The sequence below is a fragment of the Lutra lutra genome, chromosome 17 (genome assembly GCF_902655055.1).
Source record: "Lutra lutra chromosome 17, mLutLut1.2, whole genome shotgun sequence".
NCBI lineage: Eukaryota > Metazoa > Chordata > Mammalia > Carnivora > Mustelidae > Lutra > Lutra lutra.
The window spans coordinates 30,162,822-30,188,292 of NC_062294.1; the positions used below are offsets into that span (position 1 = coordinate 30,162,822).

The 25,471-nt window shown below is 38.9% G+C and overlaps 1 protein-coding gene across 18 annotated transcripts in view; it reads right to left on the minus strand.

The window, feature by feature from the left end:
• CHD9 (chromodomain helicase DNA binding protein 9) overlaps window positions 1-25,471 on the minus strand; it is a 222,631-nt gene that overhangs the window by 14,474 nt on the left and 182,686 nt on the right. For 10 of the 18 annotated variants that reach the window (XM_047711790.1, XM_047711794.1, XM_047711800.1 and 7 more), the window contains 10 exons: window positions 21,630-21,733; window positions 21,017-21,134; window positions 19,945-20,002; window positions 17,020-17,062; window positions 15,616-15,835; window positions 12,213-12,415; window positions 8,515-9,423; window positions 7,332-7,495; window positions 6,139-6,411; window positions 5,229-5,397 (listed from right to left, as the gene is read on the minus strand). In XM_047711790.1, coding sequence (XP_047567746.1) covers window positions 5,229-5,397; window positions 6,139-6,411; window positions 7,332-7,495; window positions 8,515-9,423; window positions 12,213-12,415; window positions 15,616-15,835; window positions 17,020-17,062; window positions 19,945-20,002; window positions 21,017-21,134; window positions 21,630-21,733 — 2,261 coding nt within the window. Of the gene's footprint in view, window positions 1-3,636; window positions 3,836-5,228; window positions 5,398-6,138; window positions 6,412-7,331; window positions 7,496-8,514; window positions 9,424-12,212; window positions 12,416-15,615; window positions 15,836-17,019; window positions 17,063-19,944; window positions 20,003-21,016; window positions 21,135-21,629; window positions 21,734-25,471 lie in introns of those variants that run through there. The other 8 variants (XM_047711798.1, XM_047711796.1, XM_047711801.1 and 5 more) reach the window with 4 other exon arrangements.

Consider the following 25,471-nt stretch of genomic DNA (forward strand, 5'->3'; position numbering starts at 1 on the left):
GTTCCCTCTCTTGCTGTTTCTCTCTTTCTCTGTCAAATAAATAAATAAATAAATAAATAAATAAATAAATAAAATCTTTAAAATAAACAAATCTTGGGGTGCCTGGGTAGCTCAGTGGGTTAGAGCCTCTGCCTTCGGCTTGGGTTAGGATCCCAGGGTCCTGGGATTGGGCCCCGCATTGGGCTCTCTGCTCAGCAGGGAGTCTGCTTCCTCTTCTCTCTCTCTGCCTGTCTCTCTGCCTACTTGTGATCTCTGTCTGTCAAATAAATAAATAAAATCTTTAGAAAAAATAAAATAAAATAAATCTTAAGAAAAAAGAAATTATTAAGGATGAGATTTTTTTTCCTTTAAAACATTTCACAGCTTATAGTGAGAAATGCATTTTGAATCATTCAAGGAGAATTTTTTTATTTTTAGACAAATTTGATTGTCACTCCCTTTATTTTATATTATTTTATTAAAGATTCTATTTACTTACTTGACAGAGACAGAGACATTGAGAGCAGAAACACAAGTAGGGGAAGTAGGGGAGGGAGAAGCAGGCCTCCCGCAAAGAAGGGAGCCTGATGCAGGGCTCGAGCCCAGGACCCTGGGTTCATGAGCTGAGCCAAAGGCAGATGCTTAATGCTAAGCCAACCAGGCACCACAAAGGAGAATTTTTAGAGCAAGTCCAGTGTATCCCTGAATAAGAAGTTGCCCTTTGGCTGGTCATGTAACCTTATGGAGGCCACTTATATTCGCCACATCTCAGTTTCAAAATGGTACCTTAATTCATATGGTAAGGAATAGCTAGTTACAATGATTAAAAACCATGTTTGCATATAAAAACACAATAGGAATGTCACATAACTTTTATAATTTTAGTAAAAAAATTTTTACTTTTTTAAAATTATTAACATATAATGTATTATTTGTTTCAGGGGTACAAGTCTGTGATGCATCAGTCTTACACAATTCATAGTGCTCACCACAGCACATCCCCCTCCCCGGTGTCCATCACCCAGCCACCCTAACCTCTCAGCCCCCTCCCCTCCAGCAACCCTCAGTTTGCTTCCTGAGATTAAGAGTCTCTTATGGTTTGTCTCCCTCTCTGGTTTTATCTTGTTTCATTTTTTTCCTCTCTTCCCCTATGATCCTCTGCCTAGGAATGTGACATAACTTCATTAAAAAAAAAAAAAAAAAAGGAAAATTTTCATTGTCTACAAAGTGAATTTCATTATAACCAGATTTTATAAACATGATTTAAAAATACTTTCACTGTAGTACATTTTAGCTATAATAATAAACCAACTTTCCCAAAGTATCATTTTAAAAAGTATCATTCTATTTTATAAGATGTTCCCATGGTTTCTTATTCTAATATGAATGAGATGGCTTTCATCAGCCCCTTTCCTGCAAGACCCCCCAACCCCTAATTCCTGTACCAGCTCAGTTTTCATGTTGTCTATAATGTGGATTCACCTTTTCTAAGCAGGCTCTGCTTTCATACAAATCTCTCTCCAGTAGGAATTTACACACTAGCTAGGTCAGTCTTATCACAAAGCCATACTATTAAGCTTCTGGTCCATGCTGTTCCCTGCCCTTCTCCCCCTTCTCCCATGAATGTCACTTTCCATGATCTGACCTTCCTCTTACAGACCCTGTTCAATTCTACCTCTTCCAGAGGACTTCGCCTAAGTTTCTACACAGTAGTGACTTCCCTCTTCTCTAGTACTTTTTAACTATAATGTGCTGTGTAGCAAAACATATTATCTTGTTTTTTAAATATCTTGGCTAATATTTTAACATTTAGGTCTTGGTCTACCAAGTAACTGAAAGGTAGACCGTGTCTTACTTACTTTCTACTTTCCCTTTACTGCTATTCCATTGTTATATAAAAAAGTACTTACTATAATTCTCTCTGGAAAAAACAATTGTATACATACCAAAGTGTACATTTATAAACATACTCTATTTGGCCATTCATAAACATATTCTATTTGGCCAGTTAGGTACTATCGTAACGTCTTTTATTTTCTTTCTTAAAAAAAAATCCAGCTACTGGGACACCTGGGTGGCTTAGTCTGTTAAGCGTCTGACTCTTGGTTTTGACTCAGGTCATAATCCCAGGGTCCTGGGGATGGAGCCCTCTGTTGGGCTCCCTGCTTAGCAGGGAACCTCCTTCTCTCTCTCCCCACCTCTCATGCTCTTTCTCGCTCTCTCTCTCAAATAAATTCTTAAAACAACAACAAAACAAAAAACAAACAACCCAGCTACCTTGACTTATTTCTGAGACTGATTTTTAGAAACATTATTGATTTATTTTAAGCTAGAATCCAAAATGGAAAATTTAACCTATCTATTCTATAAAGCTTGTATTGTACTTATCTTAGATGTAATTATAACAATACTAAAAATAGCTTCTTTTTGCTGAATGCCTACTAGGTGCCGTACACTGAGCTAGGTTTAACAAATGTTTTCTTAAATCTTCAAAAACAAAACAAAAACATAGAGTATTATTAAGCCTATTTTATAAATGAGATCAGAAACATTAAGTTTTACTAGCCCAATGTCACAGCTGGTAAATGACAGAATTCAGCCCCAGGCTACCATCATCTTCTGTTCACTTTTCAGGTAGTTTCTGGAATGGGTTCTTTAGTTTTGTTCTACTGTAATTTAATGCTATTTTACTATTCCCTTCATTAATTAAATTACATGACAACTTGTATCTTTACTTGAAACTTACAGATACAATTCAGAGGGTACCCACCTAAACATAAAAAGGGCTTTGGCTTTGGGACATTAATAACTATAATAGTAGCATTTATTCCGTATCTAATTCTAAAACCTGTGAGGTTTTAGATTTTAACATTGGCTAAATTTTAACATTGGTTTAGCATCTAATTAAGTGCCAGGCTCCGTAGTAGCCACTCTACATATATTATTTAACCCACCCAACAAGGTTACCTCTCTCCTACCCCAATGCCTCATTTCATAGACAAGAAAAGGAAGGCAAAATATTATTAACAGATTTCCTAAAAGTTGTGTCAGAAGACAAATCTAGATTTCACATTCGCAATTATTAAGATGGATGAGCTGCAATGCTAAGATAATAACTCTATCTGGTTTTAATGTTTAAGGCTTTTAAATATTTTGATTTGCCGCAGACTGTGTTACAATAACTGCTAATACTATTAACGATGTTATTTACCCAAGGGTTACTTGAAGGTGAAGGCTGTACAACCTTCAGCTGCAATAGCAGTAAAATGTTCAGATGACAGAAGTGTCAATCCCATTTATAATGGTGGTATCAGAGTACAAGCAGTGGTATTTCTTATTTTTTTAGAATTTTATTTACATTCAACTAATTAACATACAGGATATTAGTTTCAGAGGCAGAGCTCAGTGATGCATCAATTGCATCTAATATCCAGTGCTCACTACCTCCTTAATGCCCATCACCCATTTACCCCATCCTCCTACACTCTCCTCTTTTTTTTGGTTTTAAGATTTTATTTATTTATTTGAGAGGGAGAAAGAGAGAGAGAGAATGCGCTCAAGCATACGAGCAGGGGGAGAGGCAAAGGGAGAAGCAGGGAGCCCGATGTGGGGCTGGATCCCAGAGATCATGACCTGAGCCAAAGGCAGATGCTTAACAGATTGAGCTACCCAGGCACTTCCCCCGCCCTTTTCTAAAAAAATCAGAGCTCCCCTAAATACAATACCATCAAGGAAAACCACAGTTTGGGGAAGTTACGCTTCAGTGACAGAAGCAGGGCTGGGTCATTTTTGAACTGCAAGCTACGCATCTCTCAAAGTCTAGTAACTGGAGAATTACAACGAATGGTTAATGAATCTGTAAGAGACCAAAGTAATGATGATGATGATACTAATTTATAATTTAATTATAATTTATAATTAAAAAGTCACGGTAGCAGCAATTGGGAATAGCTATCAATTTAACACTTATAATAAAGCATTGTTCCCCAGTCCTAGGAGTTCCACACACCGTGCACGTGTACAACAGGAGTTCTGACATGTTTCCAAGTACTGCATGGCAACCAGAGTTAGCAGAATACGAAACAAACTGTTTAGCCTTATGTATATGGAAGGTATAATGGAAATTCAAGTCATTAATGGGCTTTAATCAACAACTTGCACTTTTTTTTTTTTAAAGATTTTATTTATTTATTTGACAGACAGAGATCACAAGTAGGCAGAGAGGCAGGCAGAGAGAGAGGAGGAAGCAGGCTCCCTCCAGAGCAGAGAGCCCGATGTGGGGCTCGATCCCAGGACCCTGGGATCATGACCTGAGCTGAAGGCAGAGGCTTTAACCCACTGAGCCACCCAGGCACCCCAACAACTTGCACTTTTTAAAGATTCAGCTGATCATGAGTAAAATTCTCAATTTTTTCATACCACATCTTATAAAAGGGACACAGACAAATTAAAGCACGTTACACCAAGATCAACAAAACAAGCTTCTTATTGATTCCTCAATGCCTACAGAGCACACAACTCATGGCTCCAATTTGGTATTTAATAAAGACTGTTGATTCAAAGTGTCAAAATGTTGGAAGAGAGACAGTCCCAATTTGAGAGGAGGAGATACAATCATTGCTTTCAAAATGTGAAGACTATCATGGAGACATGGGAATAGGCTGATTCTGCAATGCGTTTATAAAGACAGAATTTCGGTCATTAAGAAAAACCAACTGCAGGCAGAATTTGCTTCCAAGTAAGAAGGAATTTTGTGATGATCCCAGCTGCCCAGTAATGAAAAGGGCTGTTTTAGGCCAGCACAATCTTTTCCTGCAAATATTCCACGAGAATGAAGTATTATCTTTCAGGGATTAGCTGTAACAATTCCTGTGTCCTGTAGATGACTGAACTACACTATCACTGAAGTCTTTCTAGAACTTCTCATTCTAACTTCCTCTACTAATCATCACTAATTTGTGATTTAGGTGTTTGCCTTTAACACTGACTATCTGCTTTCATTTTGAACTGCTGTCTGAACTTGTATCGATATAAAACGACTTGACAGAGTATTTCCAGCCAAATATTTAGGATCCTGAAACAAAGTTGCACCCTGCTTTAAAATATCATATTAAAAGCCTCAACAGGTATTTATTAAGATCTAAAGATCTAAAATTAGATTATATACAGAAACAGAAATAAATAAAAGAGCATCTGGAAATGACAGCAGGAGTATTTCATGCCTAGGCAGTTACTGTCGTCACACTCACCTGATACTGGTGTGGATGTGGGGAAGTTGGCGAGGCTGGTCTCTGACGCGCTCTGCAGCTCCCGGAGCCGAGTCAGATACTGCTGTTGTCCCAGAGCACCGTCTTCACTGTCCAGTGGTCTCTTCTGAGCAAGCCCTTGCTTCTGAAATGTCAACTTCAAACCACCTTCCTGTTAACAAACACCATTATCGAGAAAGAAACAATTAAAAAACTCATTTTAGTTATTAAGAGAATTTTTTTTTACTTAGAAAAAGTGAAATAAAAACGCTGAAACATTACTTAACTTCTCTCCTTATTCAGAAACCAACTAAAGAAAAAAAAAAACTCCTTTCTATAATGAATATTAAGTTTTCTACCGTAAAAGAAAAAAAATCCAGGTACTATACACACTTGTCTGAGCAAAACAAAGCTGTTCATGTGACTAGTACCTTATAACACGATCAGCTTCGGACACACATCTCTAAGTACATTATTCAAATGACATTTCAGAGGATGTTACCCGCGTATTACACAAGGAGTAATCCATTTAGGTTCAAAAATCATACTGAAAAATGAAATGTTACTGATAACAGGGCATGCTAAATGTTTAAAAGAGGAAGTGCACTGACATACCATTTAAACATTATATAAAAGAACCAAAACAATTAGAATTTGTCAGACTGTTTAAGAAAAGCATTCTTGATCGGCAGAAGGACTATGTTCAGAAGTATAGGTAGAGAAACATATTAAATGACGATCCTTCTAGTAGAACATTCAAGTTTAATAACCTGGATATCAAAAAGAAAACAATCCAAATACCAGAAAACAAGTATGTGAAGGAAGTAAGAGTGAGAGCAGGCAGCCACTTGCAGAAAAAGCATGCTGCACACGTAATCGCAATCGGGTCCTAGGGCAATAAAAATAAACATACGTCTTTGATTTTCACTGTAAACTCCTTTTCTCGTACATGCTTCTTCACCTTTGACATCTGTGTTGACGGATCGTGTTCTTCTTTAACACCGGCACCTGGGGGAGTGGGTACACTGGGTTCACTGTATTCTGTAGCCGCGCCAGGACTGTCCAGCAGTTTTGTGGTATAGAAAGAAGCCACTGTGTTGGCATCGTAACTTCTTCGAGCTGAAGGCCACTTCCCTTTCAGCACTGTTTGACAAATACTGTCCAGCCGGTTGATCATCACGCGGTCCTGGAAGAGCATGCCACATCAGAGTGTGATTTTATTTTATTTTTTTTATTTTTTTTTTTTTAAAGATTTTATTTATTTGACAGAGAGAAATCACAAGCAGGCAGAGAGAGAAGAGGAAGCAGGCTCCCTGCTGAGCAGAAAGCCCGATGCGGGGCTCGAACCCAGGACCTGGGATCATGACCTGAGCCGAAGGCAGCGGCTTAACCCACTGAGCCACCCAGGCGCCCCCAGAGTGTGATTTTAACACCCAGGCCAGACCATTGGAGACGAAATGGCTCAGGGCCTTGATGGATTTAACCCTGGTACAACATACGTGCATTCGGTATGTATACATATTTGCACACCCATATCATAATTCTGTAAGAATTCAAGTACAAATTTTCACCAGAGTTCAAAAATGTTTATGATAGAGATAGTCTTCTGTTATTTTTATAACTATACAATACAGGTTCTTTGTAAAAATTCAAACGACTCAGAACTAGATGAGAGTAGAATTCTCCTAAAGGTAAGTACTCTTGTTCTAGTCTAGCCACATACTGAAAGAATTTTATGAATCCAACCTGAAATTCTACCACTGAAAGCCTACGTACCTAAGTGAACTTTTTTCCCAAGTCACCAATGACTATGATAAATTTTTCTGAGGAGACTCAGCTCAAAGCACCTATTTCATAACTTGTACGTGAACCTAAGTGTTCATTATCTCGTATTCTAAACATTCTAAGGTTAGGTTGAGAAACATACACATTCAAGTACACCTATTTACTTGATGACAGCAGTTGATACTTTTGAAGCTAACACCAAAATGTGGCCCTCTGTTTTATGGTGACCTATCTTTCCATATGAGAAGAGTTATCTACCATTAAAGCAACAAGAAAAATACTCAAAAAATGACCTCTTCCAGCAGGACAGTATTCATTTACCTTCGGCCAATATGAAGCTGCTAGCATGTATCCCCCTTGTAAGATGTAAGCGGATTCTGGCGTCCCATTGTTCATCTGGAAACTATCCTGGGTCTCGTCCTGGGTAGTGCTCAGTGACGCCACACTCTCCTCATCATAGGCTTTCACATGAGGGGTACCTTCTGCTAAGAACAATAATAACTGTTTCAAAAAGACTGCATAAAATAAGTTTATATATACTTTTCAAAACTTATATAAATATTCAGATATATTTAAAAAGGAAAAAGAAGTCAAAACAAATGGTTAAAAAAAAAAAAAGGAAAAAATTAACCTAAAATACAATTAAGTATTCATTGTTTAAATCACCTAAAATACAATTAAGTGTTCATTGTTTAAAAAATTAGCACACAAGCAAAATAAGGGCATTAAGGAGCTTGAGGGGAAAGGGTTAACAAAACATCCCATTCTGCATGAAAATGTGACCTTCAGTAAACTCTGTAGGTCTGCTTGCTGGAGAGAGAGAAACTCCTGACTGATCAATTGCATTTGGACTGGGGACCATTTAAATACCTGATGGGTGTACTAACGTTCTCTAAGGAGGGGATTCCTACGATGGGGCATATCCTTGTGGCCACCCTGAGACTTACGTCTCTAGAGTTGTTACAAGGGACTCCGGGTCCTGCACCCCCTCAGTGTCAACTCATTTCCCTGCACATGAACTGTGGGCTGTGGCACGCACACTCGGGAGAGGGCCACCTGACACAACCCTGGGGGCGAGCTGTAGTTCCTATGCCGTACTGCTCTGAGCAGAGAACTGCCAAATGGGGCCTAGGATACTCTTGCTGGTCTGACTGCTTAACTTAAAAATCCTGGTGGCGGTTAGAGAACATAATCCCGATTTGTTCACTGATCAACTTGTTCAGAAAAAAATGTAACGCTAAATTGAAGGTAATGACAAAGAACTAAGATCAGTGTGTAAAATGCCTAATTTCTGTTTAACTACCCCATTTTGCAATGCCTTGAACACTGAAGAGGGAGTGTGTACCAGTCATGCTAGTTTCCTTCTCACTCGTGCTTCTCTAGGCAAAGCCGGACATGCAACATTGCAGTCAACAGTTTTAAACAAGCTTAAGTTATCTGAACCAAACGCTTTTCATTTTCACTTGAAATGTCTTAAAATAGCAAAAGCACTTTATGCATATACCTCGCTTTTGGACTTCTTCTTCTTCACTGTCACTTTCTTCTGATGAAGATGAGGAGGAGGATGATGAGGAAGAGGATGAGGATGAGGATGAAGACGATGCTGAAGAACAAGAGGAGGATGAGGAAGAACTAGAGCCTGATCGAGAGTGGGAGCAAGAGGAGGAGGAAGACGAGGAAGAAGATGATCTGGAAGAACAGGATGATCTCTCAGAATCAGAGTCAGACTCAGAACTAGATTCGGATCCTCTTTTGTGGACTCGCTGTTTCTTAGAAGCTGGGTTTGGAGTGAGGGGTTCTGTTCTGGCTGCAACCATGCGTCTGTCTGTTTCACCTTTTCCACCAGATTTCTGGTCTCCAGTGGCCTGCGGTAAAACACCGTTCTTTGGACTTACAGGCTCAGACTTTATTAGTGTCCTGGTTTCCTCAGAAGACATAGATTCTTCTTCAGAAGACTGAGGCTCCTCTTTAAGATTTTCACTTTTAACTTTCATATCCTCTAGAATAATACCTTTAGCATCTAGGAGCCTAGGTAGAGAGGTAAGAGGAGAAGCAGAAAGTGCTACTTGATATTGCTGTAAAAGTGGGGTAGAAGTCCTCGAATGAGCCATCTTACTTTGACTGTAGTTCCTTTGAGCTGCCATAAAGGAGAGTTCAGGATCACGAAGAATGTGATAGTCTGTTCGGCTCACCCCGTGTTTAGCAGCTCCAATGAGCAAGTCCCTATCATGAGGGCCACATTCCCACCAGACTGGTAAGTCTGGATTTGGATGGCAAAGCTTCAAGCGTTCAAACAGTTGTGGGTGCCGGAGGGCCTGTTCCCGTACTTTCCTTAGAAGTTCAATACGGTACAAAGTCCTAGAAGCACGTTCTTCTGTGATTGGCTGGATAAAAATATTTGGATCCACCAATTCTATGTTAAAACGAAAACAAAAACATTAATCTCAAAAACACTTTGCTATGGAGTTAGAACAAATAATGCAACTTCTAAAATGTACCTCTACTCAGTATCATTGTGTAGTTTCCAGAATTTCTTTTTAATATTTTTAAATGAGGAAAAATAGAAATTTTAAAAACAAGTGCCCAAATCCATACATATAATATGTAACACTGGATCTTCTGAAAGTAAGTAAAACATAACATTTTTTAGAAGTATGTGAATATAAGAATTTAAGAAATCCCCTAGGAGCGGTCTTTACTAATCTGTGTCTTAATCAGAGAGAAAAAGCACTTACCTGAACTCATTTATAAATACAAATGAAAACTGTTAAATCCTACCCCATAAACAAACCAAAGTCCACATATCCCTAGCTGCACCAAGTAACTCAGTGCATTAGAACTCACAGGAACACCAAAGGCTTTCTTAAAATTTGAGGGAAATGCAGGAACATCATCAAATGCCATGTGAAGTAATGGCTTGAGCTGGTTCAGTTTCAACATTAGATCTTGTGCTCTTCCTTCTGATGGGGTTATATCATTGTGGGTGGAGATACTGGCAGTTTAGAAATATTCAAGAAAAGATAAGGGTTTGCTGAAATAATGCAGGGGTCACTAAAAGGAGCTCATACAATTTGAGCATCAAAATAATGAGAGTACTGGGTTATAACCTGTAGGACAAAATAAATACCCGAGTCCATTCTGCTATGAATAAGTAATTGAACAGCAGATGAAACGGAAGCAACAGTCCTTGCTTGCAGGGGAATTCCACAGTAAAAACTGTTACACACAAGGACCTACTCATGGATACTTAAGTCAATGGGTGAAAAATTTGAGGAGAAACAGGATTTGTGTGTTCTCAAAGTATCTCAAGATATCTTTTAACTGCAGGGGAAAAGGCAGTGATTTTACACTGGAGAAACGGCAAAAACTACTGTAACCGAGCGATCGAGGGAAACACCATCAGTGTTGGACATTCTGACATTCTGAACCCATGGTACTTTCTGAGAAGGACACACCACTTGTGTGTTGCAACCACATGAAAACATAAGACAAATCCAAATTGGGGGATTTGTGGCAAAATAACTGGTCAGTATTTTTCTAAGGTATCAGAGCCATGAAAGACAAGAAAAACTGAGGGTCTCTTTTAGACTATAGGAGGCTAAGGGAGAAGACCAACTAAACAGAATGTGGGATCCTGGAACAAAAAAGGACATCAGTGGACAAACTGGTAAGCTCTGACCAGTTTTACAGTTTAGGTAATGCCATTGGACTAATGTTAATTTCTTGGTCTGATAATGATACTATAATTAGTCATGCAAGAGGCAAGGTTAGGGATACATGGAAACTTCTATAGGTTTTTGCAACTTTTCTGAAAGTCTAAAGTAGTTCAAAATAAAAAGTTAAAAAAAAAAAAAAAAGAAGTAATGGAACAGGAAACAAGAGTGGGAGTATCCATTCTACTCCAAGGTTTGAGAGATGTATGGTGCCTGTAGGTGTACACATCTCATTGATAAGTAAGTGTGGCTATTTAAGAAAGAAAAGTAGTATTTTTTCCTTCAATTTATATTATGTTTTCAAACAATCACTAGACTGTTGGACATAAATACTTATTAAGTTGTTTGGATCTAATTATTCATTAAACAGAACTTTTGGCCTCAGGTGTTGAGAAAAATTAGAGATAGTGAGGGCTCTATGACCTGAGGAAGTTTGGAAAACTGATCTAAGTAAAACTTCACTTCCATTTCCAACAGGAAAATACTATGTTTTCAATCATTATTTAGTAATTAACTCTTCCTTTTTGTTTTAAAACTGGAGTCCAAAGTGGTTAATTTATTCACTGCATTTTGCAGTGTTGATGGGAATTAAAAAAATAAAAAAAGAAATGAGGGCCTCTTGGCAATCATAAATAATAGAATAAAACAATACTTTGCTTTATCTGTCTTTTTAAACCCACTGCTAGTCTTACGAAGATGTCTAAGTAGACCAAAATCTACTCTGAATCATCTGATATTTGGGTAATCAAGTAATGGGCTACTCTATTCAGCCAACTGACAGCAGGTCTGTTAGGACGTAAAACTAAAACAAGCAAACAAACTCACGTGAAATTTACGTCCTTTTATTAGCCATTTATATTTTTACTATGAAATAGGAGTAGGAAGCCACTGGGTTTAGCAGTCAGAAATCATATTCAACAAAGAATGGAGACAGTGGCTTATAGCATCATCATCAAGAGGAGTTGCTGACAGGATGAGTTATTTTTCTGGGCTTTGAAGACAATGAAATTCACCCCAGAACAGGGCCTTGGCTGAGTATCAGCCCATCTGATTAGTTCTTTTTTTTTTTTTTTTTTTTTTTAAGGCTCTGGGTGATTTTTTTCTCCCCCCTACTAAAACTCTTTAAAATGTTCTTTAAGCGGAGGCCTCATTCCTTACAAGATTATTCATGTAAATAAGCCCTCCAACACAGTTCCTAGCAGATGGACTAAAAACTACCGTATCATAACTACCTCCCCCGATCATCAGTCTAATACTGAATAAGCACTGGCCATTCCTCAAAACTAAGGGTATAACTTTATTCTTTTTAGATCTCATTTTAATAGCAGGATTTACAAACAGGGAGATCTTTGAACATAGTTTATTTACAATTCTGAAAAATTACTGATGTTCTGAATTAGTGCAGAAATAAACAAGTTGGAGATTTCTGAATTTTAGTACTTTTTGCTTCTTTGACCCAAACCAGGAAAGACAGAAATTTTATACCTACCTTCTTTGGAAGGAAGACGACAAACCCTCCGACACATAGACATGAATGCGTACAAATACTTCTCCAAGCTATCATCGGTTTTCTTATGCAGCCTAGCCATAGCTCTAAATTTTGTCCAATCAAATTGGCCTCTATCAGGGTCAAATACCACTCCAAATGTAGACACTACTCTATAAAAGTCAGCTTCTTCTCTTCTTGTCCATCTATTTTGAGTTAGATTAAAGAAAAAGTCACAATGGTTACTAAAATATTTATTAATGCTGACTGTAATGACTATAATAAAATTAAAAACATTTCAAGTATCTAACACTTTAAAGGATTAAGTGCAGGATACTGTCATGCATATACATTTAAAAATGCTAGTTGAGGGGTGCCCGGGTGGCTCAGTCAGTTAAGCGTACAACTCTTAGATTAGGCTCAGGTCCTGATCCCATGGCTCATGGGATTGAGCCCCATGTTGGGCTCTTTGCTCCACAGAAGTCTCCTTGGGTAGTCTCTCCCTCTGCTCCTTCCCCTACTCGTGCGTTCACACTCTCTCTGTCTCTCAAATAAAGAAATTGTTTTAAAAAAATGCTAGCTGACTCATCTATGCAACCATGCTTCTTTTCCTTCAGGTAATAACAGTTTTTTGCACATCTACTCTGTAAGAAAATATGCAGGGGATACAAGATTATGTAAGACACAATGACCCTACCTTTAGGGAAAAGATAAAACATTTCAAAGACATTTCTAGTATAAGGTAGTAGGTTATAGTTGTATGTGTTATAGAAACCAAGAATTTTAGGAGAGCATAGAAGACGGGAGGACCACTTCAGACTAGAGTGATGAAGAAAGCATCACAGAAGTAAGTGGCTTATAAGATGGAACAAAGCAAAGATGAGCTTGGGAATTCTAGGAAGAGCTCACAGTATAAGCAAAGCAGGAAGTAATCTGCATTTTGGGCGTATGATGAGCATTCCAGATTGACAAGGATATGGCTCCTATTGGGGACAGAAGGAGATAGAGTTGGGGTCAGATTATGAAACACTCCATATACTTGGCTAAAAACAGTCTCTGTTCAGCTTTAAGAGGGTAATATTATCCTCACACACCAAAGATCTCCAAACCCAGTCTAATTTATGGACACTTTTTCCTGGTTAAGTTATGAAATTGTGTGAACGAGAAAGAATGTATGACACCTCTGAAAAACATCAACAGGTTGTTTTCATCATAGGGCTACCTTAAGAAGATTAATGTAATACTGATGTAAAAAGAGCCTGGGAAACCAGTCAAATTGTAAGAAACTTGCATCTGGGGGACAAAAGTAGGAACAGAATACAAAAGATGGATTAAAAGATTACACAGGACACACAGAAATGTGACACAGTGTCCACCATCATAGAATTTATAACTTAGAAAGACAAGACATAGAAAGGCAAAGATCAATGTCCTTAACAACATTTCATATTAGTGTGACAATGTGTAGTTTACTTGGATAAGTGCTATCTGAGTGCAGGAAACAAGAATACTGTGAGCTGGACTGGTTGAGGAAAAAATTATTAGAAGAGATAGGATAGATGTTGAGCTCTGAAGGAGAGGTTTGGAGTAAGGAGTAGGAAAAAGGGTGTCCCAGGTGATAGGAACAATATCAGCTAGGTATTGAGTCAAGAATACATAGGACATTATGGCCGAGGGAACAGTACCGTATAGAATTAGAAATGCATGGCGACGCTGAAACTGAAGAGACTCTTAAACTGAAGCTTAAAAACAAACTTCATACCTGTAGTAAATAAGGAACCATGGACTATCACGACAAAGCTAGATTTTAGGAAGATTAATCCAGAACCCACCAGCCAAGGGAAAATGAATGTGGGAGGTTAAAGATGGCCATGAATTCTCTGCCACTCTTCCCACGCAATCTGTTTCCCTCTCCCTTTAATCTTGGTTGGCCCTGTGTCTTTTTTTGACCCACAGAATGTGGCACAAGTAACACTTTGTAACCCTGAGGCTAGGCCTTAAGAAATCCCAGTTTCTTCTGCCTTTGCCACTGGGAATGCTTCCTTATTCAAGCTCCCAGGGCCGACTGCCAACCATGTGGGCGAGGCCACTTTCTCCGTCTGGCCCTCTTGGCACTCCCACCAACACCATGGGGAGCAGAAGAACCACCCGGTCAACCCACAGAATCGTGAGAAATAAACAACTCATGTTTAAGTCACCATATTTTGGGGTGGCGGCTATTATGCAATTATAGATAACTGAAACAGTGTATTTGCTGAGGTGGTAGTATTTGAAGAAGATTATGTCTAGGGCATTTAAAAATCTTAAGTTTCAGACTAACTAAATTCTGGTTACAATGAATGTGTTGCAAATAATACAAAAGAAAAATGATGTATTTTCCAGAGATCATCCAAGGACCCAGGCTTAACATGGAGGCCAGGTTATTTCAGAACATTGTTATTCTTTTCAACATTCTCTATCCTTTTTGAGAAGTTAAAGCTTTTGGGAGGAAGAAGTGTGCCTGTCTTCTTAACAAGTTCTCTTGCAAAAATGTCTACATTTGTTCCCCTTTGATATCAGTAGTTCCAAGGCTTCAGCCTCTGTATAAAGCATAAATGGACTTGTCTTTCATACATTCTTCTATTTCATAAATGTCATAATGTAAAAATAAGGTAGAATGAACTTTATTTCATGTAATTTAAATGTATGCTTTATTAATAATTTAATTCTTGAGTTTGCTTTGCAACTTCTTTTTTTTTTTGAAGATTTTATTTATTTATTTGACAGAGAGAGAGATCACAAGTAGGCAGAGAGGCAGGCAGAGAGAGAGAAGAGGAAGCAGACTCCCTGCTGAGCAGAGAGCCTGATGTGGGGCTCGATCCCAGGACCCTGGGACCATGACCTGAGCCGAAGGCAGAGGCTTTAACCCACTGAGCCACCCAGGCGCCCCCCATTTTTTTTTTTAAAGATATTATTTATTTATTTATTTGACAGATACAGAGAGAGCACAAGTAGACAGAACAGCAAGCAGAGGGAGAGGGAGAAGCAGGCTTTCTGCTGAGCTGGGAGCCTGATGTGGGGCTTGATCCCAGGACCCTGGGATCATGACCTGAGCCGAAGGTAGCCGCTTAACTGACTGAGCCACCCAGGCGCCCCTGCAACTTCATTTTTTAAATAACTCCCTATTCGTAAGCATGACAAAATAATGACTGAATATGAAGCATGGCCAGGAGCCATAAAATGCAATAATCTTTGACCCTATTTGTTGTATACATGTGTGTGCATGCATAAAACACTTTGCTTTGACCAACTTCTCTCCCTATGTGTTTTTCACAAAATGAGATATTCACACTCTAACAGCCTTCTGAATGAATAACTATATTTATGCAATTATACTAATATTAAAAATTTAGTGCTATTGTCTTACCTCTGCTGTCTTTCTATCTTGGCTGCCATTTTAGGATTGAGGGTGGCTTCTTCGTAAAGAGGCTGCATTACACTGGCAGGCACTGAGAAAGTAGGCTGTATCTGCTGGATTTGTCTGTTTTTATTAGTACGCTGATATGCAGTGATGAGACGCCTCAAACGAGTAGTTAAAGCTGACTGAGTCGGCCAATAAATTTTATCACCTTCCATCAGCTGACCATCTACATTTAAAGAAACTCATGTCAATAATAATTAAAAAAACCCAGCTGAAAACCAAAAACAACCCCGCCCCCGAAGACTAAATAGATACTGAAATGAAACTCATAAAAACAGCAAAATTCCCTTACTTAAAATCTTTTTCTTTCCATCTGAGTATTTGGGGAAAAACCCACACAAGCCAAACCTCTCATTATAAAAAAGTTTTCTTTTAACTACAGCTCTAAAAACATTACAACAAATTTGAAGAGCAGCTCAAAGTAAGTAAGTCACAGGGCACTAAAGAACCATATACTATCTACTGAATATCCCTTACACAGGAAACACAACTCCTGCATTTCCAGGTCTGATACATTTCACTGGCTAGCAAATATTCAAATGCCTTACATTTAGACGAATTAAAGGTCAAATGAAATCCCTGAGAAGTTGAAAACTGTAAACTCTTAATTAAAGCCACCTTCTATATTAAATTTATCTCCATTTATGTGAGAATCAAAACAATTTTAAAGGTCATTAGTGAGGAACATATATTATAAAAAATTCCCTATGACAATGCTATCAGTTTTAAGCTTTTATTCACGTAATAAAGTAGAGGATCTAGCTATTTCCAGGGTATAATCTTATAATTACATATACCATAATTAAGTGGTAATCATTCATGCTAAGCAAATACTACTCCTTCCTTCCTAGTCAAACTATGAAAGGATGAGGCCCTATTCCACTTGGGTGTTAGCTGGGAGTGAGTGAGTGTACTCTGGTGACAGCCTGTTTCTAGCTTGATAATCAGAAGGAAGTAGAAGCAAGACCCTGTAAAGAAAGGCTATGCAAAAGAGGGGTGTAAGAAAGGCTGGTTCCTAATATGATTCCTAATATGGAACTAATAAGCTGTTGAATGGATTACTGAATCAACATGTTAATGATGAAATCTGATACCTAAGTTTAATAATCACGCCATAAAATCATCAAAGCTTTGATTCCGTAAAAGCTCAGTGAGTCGTGGCATAAAGATCTGCAACTAAAAATACTGTTAAATTCCCAGTCAACTAGTGTGTCCCATAAAGACTACGATGGTCTTCAATAAAAATTTCATACACATCTAAAACATCATAGAAGCGTAATAGTTTATCGATTTCATGGTATCCTGAGAATGCGAGTTTCCACTAAGTAAAAAGAGAGAAATGCAATTTACCTCCATCTGCTATAACAAGATCTCCTGGTGAAGACACATCATCCTTTTAAAAGAAAACAGAAATTTGTCATAGGGTGATTGGGTCACGATACATTAAAGACGCAAAGGGAACCAAGCTTCTTAATAGTAACAGAGAACTATTTGCAACAGAATTTTTAATGATGTATTTAGCGCAAAAAAAATAAAAAAAATTAATATATTGTTCTTAATCCCTACCCTTTTACACTTCTCTATTGCCTTGTACACTTCAGTCCACTTATTTTCCACTAAAACTTTCCCCTTCCATGATCATGCTTAGGCCAGGTGCTTTTCCTCCATCCTTCCTCTAATCGCAAATACACCCTAGATTTTATTGATAACAGGTTTTTCATTTTTGTTTTTGTTCTATATACCAACTCTCGTAGCTTATTCATTCTTATATTTGATTATCAGACAACCTGCAAATCTTTTCTCTTTCAGCCTTAACAGTTTGCTTGTACTATACATCTTGTTTTTATCTGTCAAGAGAGCATCTCCAATCAGGTATTCCAACATTACTCTAAACACAGTCACTACTTGGAATAGTAGTTTTATTCCAATGACTACTATTTTTTGTCGTTTTAGAAAAGCCTGAAGTTAGAATTCTCATCATCCCTTTGTAAGTGGGTCTTTTTTTTCTGGTTGCTTTTAACATCTGCTCTTTGTTTGGAATTCTGTAATTTCACCAGGATGTTTTTTTGGAGTGGATTTAATTTTGTTAACCCTGTCAAGATTCACTTTATTTCTTGAATCTCAAGATTCGTGTCTTTAAGCCTGAAAATGTCTCAGCCGTTATCTCTCAGAGCAGGTCTTCTCCCTTAATCTCTCTGGTCGCTCCCTCTGGACTACCTATTAGACATGTGCCAGACATTATTATGCCATCCTCTTTGTCTCTAAAGAGTTTTTCATATTGATTTACTCCCTCCCATACCTTTTACTGGCTCTAAGAAAATGGATCTGGGCTCTTTAAATATTATTTTTTGCCAGCCAGTATGATGTTAAGCTTTCTCAGTTGTGGCAGCAAGAGAGGCACGGCAGGAAGAAAAGGGTTTTACTTCTCTGGTTTGGGTGAACTCCTCCCTGGTTTAGCTCCCACAGCACAGAAGCCTCCCCAGGGAGTCTCCCCAGCGCCCACCTCTGCAGTTCCAGCAGCTTCTTTACATGCCTGCTGGCCAGCAGCTTTCCCTAGTAGCCTTGGCCTCAGGTGAGTTCCTTCTGTGAGACATTTCCCTGGGGAAAGCTCCCTTAGCAACCCTGGAGGGTGGATTTCCAGTAAGTTGTGCCGGCAGCGCATCCCAGTAACTGTTCTGCCATCCAACGAGGTGTAGCCATGCCCTCTCAAAAAAAAAAAAAAAAAAAAAAAAAAAAAACCAAAACAGCATCTCAGCCCTGCCAGGGACAGGGCTCTTCCTTGGCTGCTCTGACAGCCCTAAGCACAGTGGCTAGTCCTCACTTCAGTCCCCCTACTAGAGTCAATAATTCTTTACATTGAACTTTCCCTATTCAATGGACTATGTGGTTTCTCTCTCCTGACTGGGCTAAACTGAGCCGTCATGCTACATTATAGATCCTTTCCTCAAATCTGCTTTCTAAATCATTTCTTCTCTCAAGATCTGTGTCTAATATGCTTCCCCAGCTCAATGTTTAACCTATTTGTTGAGTTTTAATTTTCAATGACTGTATTTTACACTTCTAATGTTACACAAAATCGTTTTTTCATATATCCCTCGACTTTTAAAGTCATATATCTTTCTTTCTTTTGTTCTTGGATCTTTAATGTCTTTAACCATTTAAAAATTTACTTATTTTCTATTTTAATAGCTCGCCATCAGAGGTTCTTAGAGATCTAATCTTGGTTTTTGTTTGCTAACATTCACTCATGGTAGATTGCTTCTCATATTTAAATTTTTGGATTTTGACTTCATTTCATGGACGGCTTTTACCTTTAGGACTCAAGTATGGTCTACGCTGATGCTGTTTCTTCCACAATTCTTTTTCTTTTCGTTTCTACTAGATACCTCAGGGTTATTACTAGCCTGGGACCTTTTCTATAATTACATTTTTGGTTTGAGAGTTCCTGGTCCACGCAAATGATGTAAAAGAATCAACTGTAAGCTCAAGAGAAAGCACGCCTATAGCTATGATTTCTCAGGGGAAACAATTTTTTCCCTACCCAGTCCCTATCTGCAGGTAAAGTTCCTCGCTGTTGCCCTAGGCTGTTTGTCAGAGAGTACTGCTCTCTGCGGGTTCTCATTGTATGCAGGATCTCCATTCTCACTGTCACACACTGGCCCGAACCCTCTCTAGTCCTCATACAGGGATGGATATTGAAGCCCTTTGGCCACCAAGACCAGCACACCCTACCTGATAGTTACAGCACCATCTAGTGCTTTCCTATGCTCTCGTATTATAGAATCCCTCATCCCTTTTCACATCCTTGCCCCATGCCACAGAGTATTTTCACCCAACTCAGCCTCTTCCTTTTGACTTTCTACAAGCAGAACACTCAGAACTATGCGTTAGCAGCTCAGAATTCCTCTAGGCTCTACCCTCTATTTTTAACTCTTTATGTAGGTCTAGTTTCTATCTGTTGCTGGGTACTTTCAGTGTCTACTTCTCCCTTGGCTTCCGGGTTTTGTCCCCGACCCTGTGTACCTAGCTCCTAGTGGTGCAGCATGTGGGCAGGCTCCATTTCAGCCACATGTCCACCCGGCCTCCCGTGTGTCTAGAAGGGAGATCAGGCATACTCTGAAGGACTGTTTGTGATGACTGTCAGCAGATCACTAACCTAGCTAACCTTCTGAAGAGCAGAATTGTGTATAAGGAAAAACATATGAAGGAAAAACACACAAAGGAAACCATGGAGTAACCAGAAACAAGGACTTTAGAGCTGGATCCGAAGCGTACCTCTATATCATCTTTAAAGAGAGCTGGGGCGGGTTTGTATTCTGGATCTTCCACATCCCTGTTAAAATACCAACAGATGCTACGATTATTGGACGGGACTTAAGATTTCTCCTGCAAGGACAAACGGAGTCTTGTTGGAAGGACTTTTTAGCATGTTTTCAGACTGAAATTTCTGTTCGTTAACTTGAGGACCCCAAGTCATAGCATGAAGACGTTATATGGCAAGTCAGAAGAAACCTGCTTCTAATGGACTCTTACTACCAAGCTCACTTTTAAGTGTGGTAATATTAACCTCAACCCAGTCCCCTACTTTTCCCTTTTGGTAAGAAAACAAAGATAGTAAATACCTTACAGCACTTACAATGAACATCCCATTTCTCTTCAATTGTAATATTCTTTGTCTTCTTCCCTCTAATGCCCTTAGAACTGTGTGGCTTTAACGGCCATGACTATTAAGAACAGAAAAATGTGGGGCGCCTGGGTGGCTCCGTGGGTTAAGCCGCTGCCTTCGGCTCAGGTCGTGATCTCAGGGTCCTGGGATCGAGCCCCACATCGGGCTCTCTGCTCAGCAGGGAGCCTGCTTCCTGCTCTCTGTCTGCCTGCCTCTCTGCCTGCTTGTGAACTCTCTCTCTGTCAAATAAATAAATAAATAAATCTTTAAAAAAAAAAAAAAAAAAAAGAACAGAAAAATGAAGGACTCACCACAAGGATGGGTATGGGGCAGGTGGAGTCTTCTTCTTGATCACACCATTGGATAAACACTAACTTACTAGAGTTTCATTAAGTCTTAGATTATAAATTCCAATTCCCTTACTACTACTTTTTCTTTCTTTTTAGATTTTATTTATTCACTTGACAGAGAAAGACATGGCGAGAGAGGGAACACAAGCAGGGGGAGTGGGAGAGGAAGGAGCAGGACCCCAGGATCATGACCTGAGCCGAAGGCAGACACCTAACGACTGAGCCACCCAGGTGCCCCACTACTATATTATTTAAAGATACACATAAGCAACAAAACATACTGCTGTTGATAGAGATATACGGAGAAATCAAGCCCCCGAAGTGCACATACCCATCCATATAATCATTTGCCCTCTGTTCCGCAGCGACTGCTTTCTCATCAGGTTTTCCCACTCTTTCCAAGAAGCATAATGCTGGGTCTGCTCGGATGGTGTTATATTTTTCATAACCTGGAGGGATCACCAATTATGAAAGTAAAAATGATAAGAAAAAAGATGGATGAATATAAGCATTCCTCATATTTATAGTGGGTGATGCTCCTGGACTAAAGGGACCGTATATTAAAACAGTACAGGGTAAGGCAGGTTTTCTAGAAATTATCACCAAAATATTACGTGGTCTGGCATAGGTATATTTAAAAGTTTAGACTGAATTTATAGTTAAAATGAAAAAGAGGAAAACTGATCATACACAATACACTCACATAAGAACTCTTCCTGAGGGGAAGTTAGTGAGACTTCTGTCTAGGAGGGGCAGGTCATGTAGGCCACCCCCTTCTGTGAAGAAGTGTGGGGACTGACAGACAAAATTTGGTTGTTTGTGCTTTACATGGTATGTATAATAACATCAGTGTTACTGGAATGATGCTATAGGTGGAAATCGTGAAACTCAGAGAATTACATTATACACAGAAGACAACTCTACCTACCTTCCTTCTCACTTACCATGTTTAAAGACTCCAATAAGAAGTGACTTATCAGCATCAAAATCCCACCATTCAGCAGGAACTTCTGAGTGGTCTGGTTCTGGGACCCAAACATCAATGTCACTTAAAAAAAAAAAAAAAATCACAATACGTGGCACTTATTACAAACAAGTCAAAGAGGAGGCAAACTTTACCTGGCCTGTAAAAAGCATTATGGCTTTTAAGAAAAAGACATTATGATTTTATTTCATTGATTTTTTTTCCACCATTACCACCAGTTAAAATTACAAAACTGTACAAGATCAACACAGTTACTAAAAAAATGAATTAATATCCTTAACCTCAACAGAAAACATTTTTCAACAGGTTTACTTTAACTCTTAAGGAATCACACTCTTTCCACTGATTTCCTTTATACATAAAGGAAGTATTTTATGGGAGAGTACAGTCTTATGTCAGCAAACAGCTTGACAAAAATCAGCTGGTTCAAATATTTCATTTTGTATATGAGGAGACTGGGGCCCTAGATGGGCAAATTAATTGCTTTAGGCTGCAAAACAAGTCCTATGTTTTCTAGACTGCTACTAGTAAGAAAATTCCACTGACAAATTAAACATTGCTTACACGCGGAGGAAAATGGCAAGTTTTGGATTCATAATTTGACTAAAACTCTCAAAGTCCTATTTTTATGCTATATATAAATATCATGCCTAAAAATGACAATATGATAAAGTACTAGAACTATAATAAATCCATAATACTTTAGTAATTTGGCTGTTTTCATGAGCATTAAACAACCACTAAAGTGCACTTACAATTCTGCAAACATAACTTCCTTTGCTTATCATTTGAAATTATTATTTTCCCAGGAACCTTTTATAACAACACATACAACACCACTAAAAATGAAAATATGCCATGCAGAGGACTGAAATGTTTACTTTTGTACATAGTGATTCACGTTATTGTCTCCCTTAGCCTACCTAGCATATATAGCTAACATCTGACAATAATTAATTAGCAAATGGTTATCATTTTTACACACACACACACACACACCCCATTCTTATATTTTATTCAACAAAGAAGGCAGAGGGGCACCTAGGTGGGTCAGTCAGTTAAGCATCTGACTCTTGATTTTGGCTCTGCTTATGATCTCAGGGTTGTGGGATCAAGTCCCACGTGGGGCTCTGTGCTCAATGGGAAGTCTACTTTTTCTCCTTTTCCCTCTGCCCCTTGCCCCCTCAAATAAATAAATACATCTTCTTAAAAATTTTTTTATCTATTTGAGAGAGATAAAAGAACAAGCGGGGGGGGGGGGGGAGAAGGAGAGAGATGAAGGAGGGGCTGGTTCCCAGGACTCTGAGATCATGACCTGAGCAGATGGCAGATGCTTAACTGAGCCACCTAGTCGCCCCAGTAACTAAATCTTTAAAAAAAAAAAAAAAAAAAAAAAAAAAGCCAGGTAGAGATTGGATGGGATAAGTTATCTTGGGAAATCAAATTTTCTTTTTTCTTTTCGGGGAAATCAAATTTTCTAGTTGGGAATTTCACTTTTTGATATATGTGAATTATCAATTTTCAAAGAATGAAGATAGAACATAAAAAAATTAAGTAGAATTTCATCTCCTAGTCTTAGCACCAAAATTTCATGTTAATAAACAGGCCTATTGTTCTGAAAAAATGGGAAGTTTCCTACTTACAATTAAGTTGTACAGCAAAAATTCATTTGTAAGTTCACAAATTATCTTTGGGAACTCAAAATAAATTTTCATATAGAAGTAAATTGATAAATGGTCAATATGTTCCTGAGCAAGCCCACAAGAACCCAATATTTAGTTACTAATACAGCATAAATAAAAGAGAGTGGCAATGAAAACAGAAGACTTACAAGTCCTGTAAGAAAATAAAACAAGAAGTATAGATAGGAAATTACTTTTTATTTTTCATAAGTGTTTGCCAGCAGAAAAAAGTTTTTAGTTCAAGGAATACGGAGAAAAGGATGGAGACATTTCTCTAGATTCTTAAAGAAAATTTCTGCACTTAAATGAACATCTACCTTTAATTTTTCTTAAAAAACAAAAGGGTTACCATCACAGTATTTTCTAGCTTACTGTAGGAAAATAGAGAAAGAGTGATTTTCCTGGGATACAACAAAAGCTTAGAAAGTGATGATGGAAAATACAGTTAAAGAAGGTATTTATTTTTGATTGATTTCCTGACCAGGACTAAAGAAAGCATAAAAACCCAAAGATGAAGGCAAGAGGAAACAAAGTGAGTTACCCTCACCGACCATCAGGTGGCACTCTAAGCTCAACACACTGTGACGATCATCAGCGGTGGAAAGATTTCCAGCTCATAAAGAGCATATACCCACCGAGCGTTCCAGTTTAAGTGCCAAGTGCATGGCAAGTGTTGCTTAACTGCTCGGGAAAGGAACACGAGGTGCATGTGCTCCTGTGGCTGATTTCTGTTTTTAAAGATTCAGTTCATGTTCTGTCTCTTGCAAAAAGCTTCCTTTAATTTCCCCAGCCTCGATCATTCATGCAAAATGTATTTGAACAGCACTCATTATGTGCCAATAATAGAAATAATTGGGCAGACACTCTCTGCTCCTGTGAAGAGGTACCCACAATACTGCATGGTGAGTGCTGTGACAGCCGACCTTGGATATGTGCCTGACCCGGCCTTAAGAGGCCAGGAAAGGCTGAGTTGACGCCAGATAAGCATTGGGGGGAGGGCGGGGGCAGGTATGGAGGCAAGGGGGAAAGGAAATATTCCAGCAAGACTGCAAACGCCTGGAGTGTAGCACAGAAATAAACTGACACCGCAGAAAAGATGACAGCATCCAAAAAAAGGAGGTGACAAGAAGAGGGCACCTATGAGAAGACATTTAAGAGACAGGTTGAAGAGGAACTGCAAAGCAGCAAGCAGAAAGCTAGAAAGAACCTCTCTCTACAGGTGAATGCTATTACAGAAGCATTTTTAAGAAGAGGGAAATGGTCAATAAAGGTAAAGTAGGACAGGGGCACCTGAGTGGCTCAGTAGGTTGTGCGTCTGACTGTTGGTTTTGGCTTGGGTTGTGGGATCGAGCCCCATGTCGGGCTCCATGCTCAGCGGGGAGTGTGCTTGAGAAGTCTCTCTCTCTGTCCTTCACCACCACTCTCAAATAAATAAATAAATCTTAAATAAAAAGAAAAGGGAGAGTAAGAAAAACACTATAATATATCCATGGGTTCGGCAGTAAGAATATTGGTGGCTCAGACGTTAAGCCTCTGCCTTCGGTTCAGGTCATGGTCTCAGGGTCCTGGGATTGAGCCCCGCATCAGGTGCTCTGCTCAGCAGGGAGCCTGCTTCCCCCTTCTCTCTGCCTACTTGTGATCTCTCTTTCTCTGTCAAATAAATAAATAAAATCTTTAAAAAAAAAAACAAAGAATATTGGTGAGGAACTTCTTGGAGTAGGTGGTGGAGTGAGGCGCAGAGGCTGAACTGTGGTAGGGAGCGCATCGTAAATGGGAGAGGAGAAAAAGCAGACACAGATACAGAAGTCTGGCTCTGAAATCAAGGAGAGTAATTGCGTGGCAGTGTGAGGAGATACTGGATCCAAAAATGGGGTGTGTGTGTGTGTGTGTCTATGCTGAGGAAGATGTCAACATGTGAAAATCCAAACGAGGAGCCAGAGTGGGGGAGATTAACAAAAAGGGGAAAATGTAGGGATAATTCACAGAATGTAGTTTCTAGGAAATCACAAGTGGATAGGATCCCGTCGGGTCAAGGGAAAAAAGGAGTCATTTAGTCAACAAATATTTACTGGGTGTTACACGTCCCAGATTCTAGGGGCTGTGAAAACAAAGATCAATA